The sequence below is a fragment of the Nyctereutes procyonoides genome, unplaced genomic scaffold (assembly GCF_905146905.1).
Source record: "Nyctereutes procyonoides isolate TBG_1078 unplaced genomic scaffold, NYPRO_anot_genome, whole genome shotgun sequence".
NCBI lineage: Eukaryota > Metazoa > Chordata > Mammalia > Carnivora > Canidae > Nyctereutes > Nyctereutes procyonoides.
In genome coordinates this window covers 9,804,289-9,816,455 of record NW_026575051.1, presented here as the reverse complement: position 1 = coordinate 9,816,455, position 12,167 = coordinate 9,804,289, and the positions used below count along the sequence as shown (strand labels likewise).

The 12,167-nt window shown below is 47.4% G+C and overlaps 1 protein-coding gene across 1 annotated transcript; it reads right to left on the bottom strand.

Moving 5' to 3' along the window:
• Positions 1–217: 217 nt before the first annotated feature.
• APOBEC2 (apolipoprotein B mRNA editing enzyme catalytic subunit 2) lies at positions 218–11,883 on the bottom strand. Its single transcript, XM_055330385.1, has 3 exons — positions 11,605–11,883; positions 3,098–3,661; positions 218–637 (listed from the first exon to the last, which is right to left on the bottom strand). The coding sequence occupies exons 1-2, from the start codon at positions 11,733–11,735 to the stop codon at positions 3,118–3,120; spliced, it is 675 nt and encodes a 224-aa protein (XP_055186360.1). The 5' UTR covers positions 11,736–11,883; the 3' UTR covers positions 218–637; positions 3,098–3,117.
• Positions 11,884–12,167: the final 284 nt, after the last annotated feature.

Here is a 12,167-nt window from a genome sequence, read left to right as displayed (position 1 = left end):
GAAATACTTGATAAAGGTCAAGACCAGGGTGGTAAGTTGGCCTGGGAGAGCTGGTATCTTGTGTTGCCTATACCAGCCCTGGGTTAAGCCTCCCTTCCACTTTCTAATGTCATGATGTGGCTCATAGCCTGGGAACATCCCTATTCCTAGGACTTGATCACTGTTCATAGTAACTTCTAAATGTCCAAGTTCCTTAAAAAAAAAAACCTCACAGAAAAACCACACAACTTCTTTTATTAATGTTACCATTTTTCTTTGTTAAAAAAACCAACTTCACATAAAATGCATTTCTGGACATATTTTAAAGATCTGCACAGACCTTGGGTCTGAGGCTCTTTCCCTTAAGCAGCCCATTGGGGGAATAATTAGACTCTTCTGCCCCACAGATCCCTGGTGTCCATATATGGTTGCCATTTCTTTCCTTGCAACTCACTTTCCTCTTTCCCAAGAGCAGCCTTAGAGAGAGTCATGGCTTAAATGATTTACAGCATGAGCAGTATATTTAGAGTCCTTGGAGGACCTGTGCACTAGGATTGGTTGGTGTCCAATGTTGTCCAGCTCAAGTGGTATTAGGAAGTCAGGCATGTCCCACATGGCCATACATATCATTGCTGTCTCCTGGTGGCAGCAGGCAGACCTTAGTGAGAAAACAGAAAGCATGTTACTGAGAGCTCTCCTGGCCCCAAACAATGAAGAGTTTTTTGAGCTAGGGTTCCTGTGTGCCCTCTGAGCAAGTCTCTGAATTTCTCCCCTGGAGTCTCTTGTGATTTCTGCTTTACCCAATGTTAGGTATGTTGTGGTCATGTTTTGGTGTGGTTCACACAGGGAAAAACCCAGAAGATCTCTACCTTAACTCTCTTGAGTTAAATATATGGTTAAATCCTATTCTATCATTTTTTTAAAAAAAAGATGGATTAGGAAGTATAAGGGAATTTCCTTTAACAAATGCCCATTTCTTAGTATTTTAATTAAGCAAAGTTGTTCTTTTGGGTTTTTAGATTACAACTGTATTTCATGCCAATTTTTTTTTTTAACTTCGCACATTTTAACCTTTCCCTTCAGGAACATGAGTAACTCAAATAGAGTGCCTGGAAACATGTTAATGGGTCCAGATAATACAGTTATGTACACTAATGGAAGGAGGCTTATAATGTGGAACATGTCCAATAATATTTTATTTAAAAATAATTTGACTTGGAAATGGACTTTTCCCTCAAACTGATTTATCTATTTTACTTCCGTTTAGATTAGCATAAGATACAACCCTCAATTATCTAAAATTAAAAGCTCCTTTTAATCCTCCTTGAAATGTTTAATTTTTATAGCAGATTTAGCTGTGTAATTACTTGACTTAATGGAAAAACAACACCATCACACACACACACACACACACACACACACACACACACACACACACACTCATCTCTGAGGACTTACTGGTTAGGCAGCTGGAAGAAATGGCCTGTGGTTCTGAAAGGTGTTTAAGAAGAAAGTATACTATAGTTAAAATTAAGCTACCAGTCATCATTCTGGAGAGTGAGTATACATAGGGTTTATAATTACAGTGATAGCATCTACACTAATAAAATCTTCAAAGAATTTTAAATTTCAAATTTTGTATTTTCCCTTAGAAATCTGTTTTTACTACTACTCACCACCACTCTGAGTGGTGTCTTATTTTAATGTGAGCAGACTACAGCATGGCATTACCTGACCATCTTCTCACTAACTTCACTGAATATGGGCTGCTTTTTGTAAGAAATGGCTGAAAATCGTGTCTTCTCAGATTGGCAAACACTCAGAGAATTATCAGGCACCCTGTATGCATGTCTAATAGCAGACACCTGCCAACATCAAGCTCCAGAACATTGATATTTCCCAAAATGTGTCTATGGAGTCACCTCTTAAAAATATTAAGAGTGAGACACCAAAAATAAATTGAATAACTTCATGGAAGCGTGCCGCTTTATGTTTTATTAATATGTGAACTGTTCCAGGATTGAAATTGGAGAAAAGGGTGGTAAAGACCCTTTCTCCGATTCTGGAGGATTTTGATCAGTAACTCAGGCCTTGTGAAGGGATTTGGTTGTAGCGTTTCTGAAGGAACCAACTAAATCAGACCAAACTCAAAAAAAGTTAGTGAAGGATCTTTTACCCTCTTTCCTGAGGGTAATCGGCCTGTTTCTGTGAGAGTCTAATTTACCCTCAGCAAGAGGCCAAATTGGCCTTAATTGTGTCCTAATTATTTGCTTAAATAGCTAATCTTTACTTCCAGTTCTCCTATCTCATCTTGATGGCTGTAGGAGGCTACTTCTGAGCTGCTGTCTAATTTACAAACATCTTTTTAACCCTTTCAATGTTCCTCCGCAAAAGAACTTGTTGCTGTGATAGTCCCATTCCTGAATTCAGCATTTTTCTATCAGTGCTGTAGAGGTTCTTCTCAAAGCAAGGAAAATGTTCCTGCATTATACATTCCTGCGTTATGCACGAATTATCAGTCTCCTTCAAAGCGGGACCATTTGTTTGAAAACATGAAAGCTTCTCTGGCAATAAATAAGTTGAATACAAATCCATTTGGGGACTTTCAAGAGTACCAAAAATGAAAAATATTGCCCCTGAAGGAATGAAAAACTTCCATCACAGGGCACCAGAAAGGTAAAATTGCAAATGGGATTGGGAGCAGGGCACCCAAAGTGTCTAGAGTTGGAGCTGGACTCATGTTCATGGGGACATGCTTAGGGGAGTGAGATATTCTCTCTGCTGTTGCACCATCCAGATCTGGCCACGGCAAGTCACTGTATCTCACCAAAGCTTTTGGATTCCTGTCAGCCTTGAGTGTGGGGAACATTGGCTTGATATAAAAGGGTAGAAGTGAAAAGGGTTTTGGGAGGAATTCAGAGGAAAGAATAGGGAAAGAGATCTAAAATGTTTTTACACCCAACCCAAAAGCAGAGAAGTGCAGTTTGTTGCGGGGGTGGGGGTGGGGGGGTGGGGGGGGGTGGGGTTGTCAAACCAAACGTGACCACTCACTCCACCTGCCCTCCGGCCCTCCACCCAGGTTAAGGGCTACCGACACAGCAGTGGCCCCATGACTCACGTGAGGCTGGGCCCAGTGGCCTACTTCAGGATGTCTGCCAGCTTCTCCTCGTAGTACAGGAAGTTCTCCTGAATGTCCTCCCAGGGCTGAAAGGCCTTGGACTCGCCCTCTTCTTGCTCCACAAAATTCTGCCAGACGTATTCGAAGTCCTGGGGCTTCATGATGCGCAGCCTGCAGCCGGCCTCCTTCAGCTTCCTCAGGGCGGCCTGGACCTCGGGCTCCTCCCACATGAAGAGGCGCCCCACCAGGATGAGCAGGCGCAGGTTCTTGGTCTTGCCCAGGGTCCGGATGATGCGGTCGGCACAGGCGGCGCAGGGGCTGGAGGACACATACCAGGTGACGTTGTAGCGCAGGGCCGGGTCGAAGGTGGGCAGGATGGTGTTGAAGAAGGCCTCCTCGGCGTGGGCGGCGGCGTGCTCATCCTCCAGGTACCCGCGGGAGGCCTGCACCTGGCCTCCCTTGCCCTGCGCTTCCACCACGTAGCACAGGAAGGTCTTGTTCCGCCCGGAGCTGTACTCCACATTCCGGAACTGAAACTTAAAGAAGTTGACCGGCAGCCGCTCCCTGTGGGTCGAGGATGGCAGAGGGACAGAGAAGAAGAGAGAATGATGAGCTCTTGTTTCTAGATCAGCCTGGGTTGAGTAGGTGGCTCGCCAAAGTCGGTGCCCCAGGGGCATGTTCACGCTTCCTGTCAAAGCAGGCCTTGCCTGCCTAGGCTAACATCAGTGACAAACAAGGCAGGATGGAGTCCAGGAGAGTTTATCTGGAGGAGAGGAGAGAATTTGGAGGTGCATGTTCTGGTCACCCCAGTAGGGAGGGTCTCCAAACACTCCACCATCACTCCAGGGCACAACTCCTGCATTTCTAAGTCAGTCACTCACTTGGCCCCTGTGGGAACCACCCAGAGAGCTCTACAAATGTCAATATCTGGGCCCCACACCAAACCAATGAAATCAGAACACGTGGAGGGGGCCCAGGCACCAGCATCTTTAAAAAACAACTCTCCAAATGTTTCTAATAGGTGTCCAGGTTGGAAAAGTGCTGTTCCAATAGTAATCTTACAAAGTAGCAAGCATATATGAAATTTCTCATGACAGAGCAAGTTGAGGATTTTGCAGAACATCTCCTGCTTCCACTTCTCTTCCCTGCCCCTCATGGCTACTGTATCCCAGGCGTGGCATGGCCCACCACCCACAGTGCTATGCTCTCCCAGTGACTGTTTCTCAAGTCAGAAACATGGGTTGTCACCCAATAAGTGTCAAGAGTTTTTTTATCTTTGAGGTCAGACTACCTAAGAGTACCCTGATATGATTTAGCTTGTGTGTAGTATTGAGTCATTTCAAAATCACAAAAGACTTGGCCCCTGCCCTCCAGACACTTATAATCTAGCAGCTCGACTCTAGCTAAGAGTGGCTGAAAACTGCTAATTTGAAATGCATAGGGAGCATGGAGGACATGGGAAGAAGGTTCTCGAAAGTTTGGTCTTGATTCAGGAGGCAACGGAGAATTGTTACAGGCTCTTGAATAACGAAAGACAAAATAAAAGTGACATCCATGGGAGATGGCATGGTGGCTTTAGGCAGGTAGAGCGAGGCTAGGGAAAAGCCTGAACTTTAAGCAAGCCCACTTGGTGTCTTAGGATGCCAGACTTGATGATGACTATGTCCAGTGGCTTCGAGGGTGGGGTGGATGATTAGGAAAAGGCCAGGTTTGGAAGAAAATTTGGTAGTAAGAAGGAGGAGAGAGCAAAAGAAAGGGGCTAGAGGGGACATCGGAGTTGATTGTTTTTATCTTCAAGTGTGTCTGCGTGTCATTCTAAAATAGGGAGGACTTTTGCAGGCTTGGAGGCCAAGGAGAATGAGGAGGCTTTAACAGGAGGGATTGAAAATGTCACAGGAGAGGAGGGGATTGAGTACTGGCTTGGAGAGGCTGAATGTTTCCTTTTTAAAAAGATGTACTCTCTGGGAATGCCTGGGTGGCTCAGTTGGTTAAATGTCCAACTATTGCTTTTGGCTGAGGTCCCAATCTGGGCGTCGTGGGATCGAGCCCTGCATCAGGCTCCCCTCTAGACGTTCTGATTTCATTGGGTTGGTATGGGGCCCAGGTGTGGACATATGTAGACTCTGAGTGGATCTTTTGGGCTTCAGGCTTAGCAGGGAGTCTGCTTGAGATTCTCTCTCTCCTTCTCCCTCTCATCCTCCCCTCCCCACACTCTCTCCAAAAATAAATAAATAAATAAATAATTAATTAATTTAAAAAAAAAAACGTAATCTCTATGTTTGCCCCAGAAGATGCCCTGTAGTTACTTCTCTGCATGCCTGCCCTTTCTAACTCCCAGGGCTACAGGGAAACCCCAGGTGTCCCAGGGCCTTGGCTTCTTAGGGATAAGCAGCAGGTGCCAAAGAGCTGAGTAAACACGAGCTGTTTCCCTGCAGTACTCCCCGCCCCCATCACAAAATTGTCTCCACCCAAGTTTCCATATCTCTTGCTGTCAAGTTAAGTTTCCATTGTGGAGATGGATGTGTTTGAGGACCTGGCCCCAGGATTCCTTCAGGTACTATACTTAGCTCTCTAAACCCCTCTGTCCCTAGTTGGATGTGTTTATTATTTACTTAACATTTTGGGAGAATGGATGATGGCCCAATGATTCACCTCTCCTGTTTCAATCCCTGTTGGGAGCATACTTCTACTGAGCTCTTGCCAATTAAATTCACCCTACAAGACCAATCCTGGATTTTACTGGTGCTAACTGGTCCCTTCACTTCCCAGAATGGCTTTCTTTTTTTTCTCCCAAGAGCCACAGAGCTTACCTTTCTTGCCCAAACACTTTATGTTCTTCAGAGCCTTTTGCCAGATACCCCACTGCCCCCAAGTCTAATCCAGAGTCACCTATATGATGGATTCTCAGGCAAAAACTTTGGAAGTAGTCATGACTGCCTGGTTGACTGGGGGCAAAGCTGTCTGTGTGGCCCTTTGGGTTTCCTTCTGGAGCCCCCAAAAGTATTGCTCCAACTTTGCCAAATAGAGCCCAGCCAAGAATGTGAATTTGGTCCAGCATGCAGTTGCAAGCCGGCTGGCTGGTCTGAGGCTGCTGTTCCTCCCAGGCTCTCAAGCTGTGATGTTTTCCCTTCCTCTTCTTCCCTTTGCAAGAGAGAACCTAGAGAAACCTGAAACCCAAGGGAGAGGAAGAAAGTTCACCTCTCTATAAATATCGGTTTCCCACCCCTCTGGCCGGCAGCCCTATAGTCTCTCTCTCTCTCTATCATCTATGCCTCTGTGGAGCCTTCTGGACTAGGTGCCTAAGGTAAGGGAATACTTTCAAGGGGCAAAAGAAAGTCAGGGAGGCTTTTGGCTCCCAGTCTTTCCTTTTGAGCTTGCTCAAAAATGGGGCTTGCTTGGCTTCTCACCGGGCTTCCTGATTTTCCAGAAGGACCATAAAGGCCAAATGAGGTTCTTTGGGCCTCCCACAGCCTGAAACAGCCAGGCTCTGGAGGGGAACCAGGAGAGCAGAGGTAGGAAAGGTCTGAAAGCCCTCTAGCGAGCTAGACAACATGGCCATCTCGGGCGATTTTATAGAATCGATTTTATAGAACTAAATAAGTCGACACTATTATGCCTGCTAGTAGAAGAAAGGAAATGGTAACACTAATTTCTTAGACAATCACAAACATCTTTTTTTTCCCTAGTAGCATGATGTCTGAGTGCCATGCTGACTTAGATCCCATACTCTCATGCCCAGCAGATGTTACCTTGCTGAGGTGGAGTGTGTGTGTGTGTCCATGTGTTGGAGTGGTGGTTGGGAGAAACACGCTGGTGGCAGATTTTTTCACCTGGGTTCAGTCAATGCTTCAGGCACAGAAACCAGTAGTGTTATTCCTTCCCTTCCCACACTTCTTCAAGCACCACTTCCTCATACTCTCTGCAGATGGGTCACTCACACTTCATCCATTAGGGCCCAGGCTACTGGGCATCACAGTTCGTTCTCTAGGCAGGAGACCAAGAATCCTAATATCTAGGAAAGACCATTTGGAACATGGTCGACCTGATGGAGGGAGAAGGGATGTGAATAAATGTAGTAGATATATTTTTCTCACATTCACATCTAAAAATCTTTTTGTTCCCTAGGCATAAATCTATACAGTGAAAGGGAACAACCTGGAAAGCAGTCAAAGGTGGTCTGAGATCAAACATTTGCTCCAAAATGATCCGTGGAGTGGAAAATCTACTCACGGGTAATTGAGTGTTGACTTGTTTCAGGTTTCTTCCCCAGACCTCTCATGATCTGCTCAAAAGAGGCAGAAGTACTAGTTTTGGTCTCTTTCTCCCTTTTCCAGACCACTTTCATTTTTTTTAAGATTTTATTTATCTATTCATGACAGATACAGAGAGAGAGAGAGGCAGAGACACAGGCAGAGGGAGAAGCAGGCTCCATGCAGGGAGCTCGATGTGGGACTCGATCCCGGGACCCCAGGATCACGCCCTGGGCTGAAGGCGGTGCTAAACCGCTTAGCCACCCAGGAGTCCTGCTAGACCACTTTCAAAGTGGATGCTGAGGAGTGGGCCCAGGGAGAAGGATAGAGGCAGAGTGTTCTAACAGCCTGACTTCCTAGAACCTGGGTGGGATTTGCCAGGGCTCCTGGCTTCTGGTCTGTGGTTCTAGATGGGCTTCTGCCCTGGATGAGCCTGAGCTGCTGCCCTTTCCCTGGGAGGCACAGTCTGCACAGTGGGGCTCTGACCTTCCCCCAGCCTCCGTGGTGGCCAGGGTGGCCAGAGTCCATGGCAGTCTTCTACTCTTTCTGGAATAAGCCTTTTTGGCATACTCTGGAATCCAGGCTGAGGCATGAGGGGCCTATGGCCTTAACAGCCAAGTCAAGGGCTCTTCCTTCTTGCTGTGCCTTCTCCTCTGAACCCTGCCTATCTTCTCTGTGTTCCCCACGTGGGCAGGGTAAACTACCAGTAGTAAAGAAGTGGTTGAAAGCAGAGTCACAACCTGTGCCATTTATCTCTCTTCCTTGCTAATCCCTTTGATAGCAGGTTCAGCTTTATGTAAAATCATACACAACACAACTAGAGGCAAACAAACACACAGCCAGGGGTCCTGCTGGGCAGAGCCACAGTCCCTCATCACTGGGATGGAAAGATGAGAAGACAACTAATTCTGGTGCCCCAGAGCTTCCCTAAAGCATGCCGAGTTCAGAGGCAGGTGTGAACCTGTAGAATTCTCTTCTATATATGAGTGCTGCTGGCCCTCCATATGTCGTGAACTGCTCTCCTCCAAGAAGCCCTCCTCACGATTAGTTCCTTATCTTAATGCCTGGGCAGAGACCTAACACACAGTAGTTGTTCATTCATTAGTTCATTTATTTATTCAACAAATATCTATTAGGGGCTAGGCATTCTTCTTGGAGCTGCGAATAAAGCAGTTACAAGGCAGAGTCCCTGTCCTCATGGAAGTTAAATGCTAGTGGGGAAAACGGGCAGCAAATAAATGATTTCTATCCAGTAAATATTTGTCAAATATAAAAAGCCTCCCATTTATGGCTTTTTTAGATGCAGTGTGGTGATTTGGAGTCAGACAATCCTCCTGGGGTTTATGCCCTACTCCATCCATTAGCTTTGGGCAAATTGATCATCCTCCTGAGTCTTGGTTTCCTCATCTGAAAGACAGTCGAGTAATCCAACCCCTCAGAGTTTGGACAATGGTCAATACTCAAGAAATTAAACCTGGCGCGGTCAGATGGTGCCTTCTCTGGGCCTCAAATCTTACCCCTCAGAGCTCAATCTTAAGCACAACCAAACCTAAGCCCTTCTTATGTTTAGAGGGTTCTCTCTTTCCTTTGTGTACTGGTTCAACACCCAGCTCTGTAACAGAAAGGAAGAAAGAGAGGAAGAGAGGAAAGGAGTGAGGGAGGGAGAAAGAAAGGAAGGTAGAAAAGAAGGAAGGAAGGAAGGAAAGAAGAAAGGAAGAATGGAAAAACGAAAGGAAAGAAAGAAAAGGAAAGAAAGTCCTGATTTCTAAGATTTATTGATCCTGTAAACACTCCTTCTATGGAGATTTCAAGAAACCAACATGAAGGTCATTGAACACAGAGTCGGGAAGAGATGCATACCATCGATTATCAGACATCATGAATTGGCTTTGGCACACCACTACAGTTTTTAGACCTTTCTCTAGCACTTTCTTCCATGCAATTTTGTTAATGTTCTTTGGCCTGCTTTCTGTCCAGAGTACCCTATTCAAGCCCAGAATCATGATGAGTAGGGCATATCTCCTTATTCCTACTTGGTACGCCCTCCTCACTTCAGACTTTCCCGACAAGCTACTCACTCTTCTGCTAGTTTGCAGCCCAAATCTAAGGAGCAGTATAGACAGCTCCAACCCCTGTGGGAGTCTAGGCTAGAAGAGGAGCTGCTTTGCTGACCTCCTTGATACCAGGGCATCTGGAGAGGAAGGGAGAGGAAAGCTGCTCCTTCCTCCTGTCCCTGCACAGACATAGCCGCACCTCTCGGCTATTTTAAGCCATCTGTTTACGCAGAGGGGCCCAGGAGACAGATCTCCACAGCTGTTACTTGTGGCCAGAAAACACACAGGGCTCTACCTCCCTCCTGAACTGCTCTTAGAGCACCCAGAAAACTGCCCTGGCTGCACCTCTTTTTCTGGGCCTTGGGTCAGAGAAGCCTCTGAGCCCCACTACCTCACAGATGGAGGTAGGTGGAACTCTGTTTGGGAAATCTGGGACCCATAGTGAATCAGAGACCTGTGAAAAGAATACTTGACTGGAGTCAGAAGAAGACCTGCTACTTACTGGTTCTGGTGGTGTTGAACCAATCACTCAATCTCCCTAACTCAGTTTCCCTGTCTGTGGAGTGGCAGTAACGTAACCCCCTCTCCCAGCATTGTGCTGATGTTTGAATGGGCTTGGGCTTGGGCTAGTGCAAGTTTTTGGTGATTACAAAGCCCTGGATGATCATAAGTTGGTTGCATCAGAGGATTTGACCTTTAGACCAACCCCTCTGGGACCCCAAAGCATGTTCAACTGAACAAACATAGTCTAATTCTGTTCTGGACCTATCCTGCCCCTGTGCTGGGGAGATCACAGTGCTGCACAGAGTGAATGTGTATGCACCCGTGCGTGAACAAGGCAGCATGGACCAGCAGGCTTAGGGGTGAGGAGAAAGATCTCCTTCTGAAGAGAGCCACTGGAATTGCCGACTCTCCCGGCCTAGTAGCCCTAGGCTCTCCCTAGGTCTATATTACTGGGTACTCCGCTGCTTCTCTAACCCTGTGAGGATGGTGACATTCATTGGTTGGGCATGGGCAAACACAAGTTCCAGGCTCTTGGTTGAATTCCTCCCTCAGGAACCAGGGTGCATTTTTCCCTCAGATTCTCTTAGAAATCAGGAAATGTCTGAGCTGGAAGGGACCTTAGGGATCAACTTAGTGTAACTTCCTCATGTTAAGAATGACAAAACTGAGGCCAGGGCTGGAAAATCACTTGCCATGCTTAAAATGGCAAGTCTGAATGGCCACCCAGGGCTCCTCTGCCCCCTGAGGACATCATGCCTCCATTTTTCCTGAAATTTCTCCTAGTGTGGACCTTACTTCGCCTGTGGGCATTGCTGGAGACACCCATGGAGGAAGCCTTGGGGCTGAGGAAATGTGGCCCTATGCATCCACTTCTTATTCTTTGCCTACGAACTTCTTGGGGAGGGTCTTCTGTGAAAGGAGGTGAGAGGGAAGAGGAGGAAGGAAAACTTGGTTTTATTCCTGGCGGCATCGTCTGGACAAGACCCTGTTTGTAGGCCTCTTTGGGGCCTGGAGACTCTTCGCTCAGGGTCCCTGATCCTCCTTGGGGCTATGGCTGAGGGTGCCCAGAAGCTTCTGGCCCTGGACTGTTACCTGCTCTGTAACTACTGTTGCCCTGGGAGTGGATGTGGAGAACCCCGAAGAAGACTTGATTCAATAAGAAAAAACAGTGCTTATCACTCAGCTTTGGGAAAGGGTGGATCTGTTTTCTCTGTCTTAGGATCTTCCACTCCAGGGAGAAGCTCTAAAGAAAGAACAAGAGCCATACAGAGAGCGGAGAGAGGCCTACTCGGCAGCAGAGAAAGAAGTTAAGGGAGGAGGTACTTTGACTGGGGCCATATTTGAACATGTCTGTGTCATCCCATGTTCCTACCAAACTCCTTGAGACTAGTAGACAGCCTGTACCTGGAGAGGCAGGTGATATCCCAGTGCCAGGAGGCCTGAGTGGTGGTTTCATTCTCTGGGCCTTTGCCTCCAAGGAGCTGTTACTACCTCCCCTTGATTAGAGGGGGTGGGAGGTGTCGCCCAAGAGGCTAGGAGAGATGCCCCTGTAGCCCCCACTGCCCCTACCACACATGGTAGGCTCATGGCTGCAGAACTGTGACCCTGACCCCTACTATTACCACCCTAAATTCCCCCAGCCTGCCCCCAACCCACGTTCTTCTATGGAAGAGCCCCACGGCCCACACCCAGATCTCACCCTGTGACAATCTCAAAGGGAGGCAGTTCAATCAGCTCCTTCAGCTTCTCAGGGTCGTCCAGGTTTTCCAGATCCTCACCATTCTGGGAAGCGGGCGCAGCGGCCTCAGCGGCCTCTTCTTTCTGGGCCATGGAGGGGTGGTGGCTCTGCAGTCACTGAGAAAGGGGAGAGGCAGCGAGTTCCTAGGGCCAGGGCCTGGCGGCAGAGTCCCAAGCAGCTGTCAGCAGCTAAATCTGCCTGGGGATGTCGGGAAGAGGACTGGGCAAGCCAGGCTTAGTGTTCTCACCTCCGGGCCACACAGGCTTTATAACCCCAGCCCTCTGCCCCTCCCCCAGGCCCTCACCCTCTATCTTTTTTTAATTGAGTGACAGCGGGTGCCGGGATGGGGGGGGAATGGAAAATCTGGCCATTAGCATCCCCTATTTATCAGTAGGCAAAGACAGGAAGCTGGCAGGTGGGGATGGCAAGGCCTGCTCTCCCTGCCCCCACTGGCTCACGCATATATTCATACTATGTCCTTCCACCTTATATTCTTCCCTCTGTTTCCCCTGTGCAACCTTTCC

What these genes read in the sequence shown, in the direction of transcription:
- APOBEC2 (XM_055330385.1), bottom strand. Translation starts at nt 11,735, where the DNA reads ATGGCCCAGAAAGAAGAGGCCGCTGAGGCCGCTGCGCCCGCTTCCCAG. An exon ending in CCCTTTGAGATTGTCACAGG is followed by an intron (nt 3,662 to 11,604) that starts GTGAGATCTGGG and finishes CTCGACCCACAG; the next exon opens with GGAGCGGCTGCCGGTCAACT.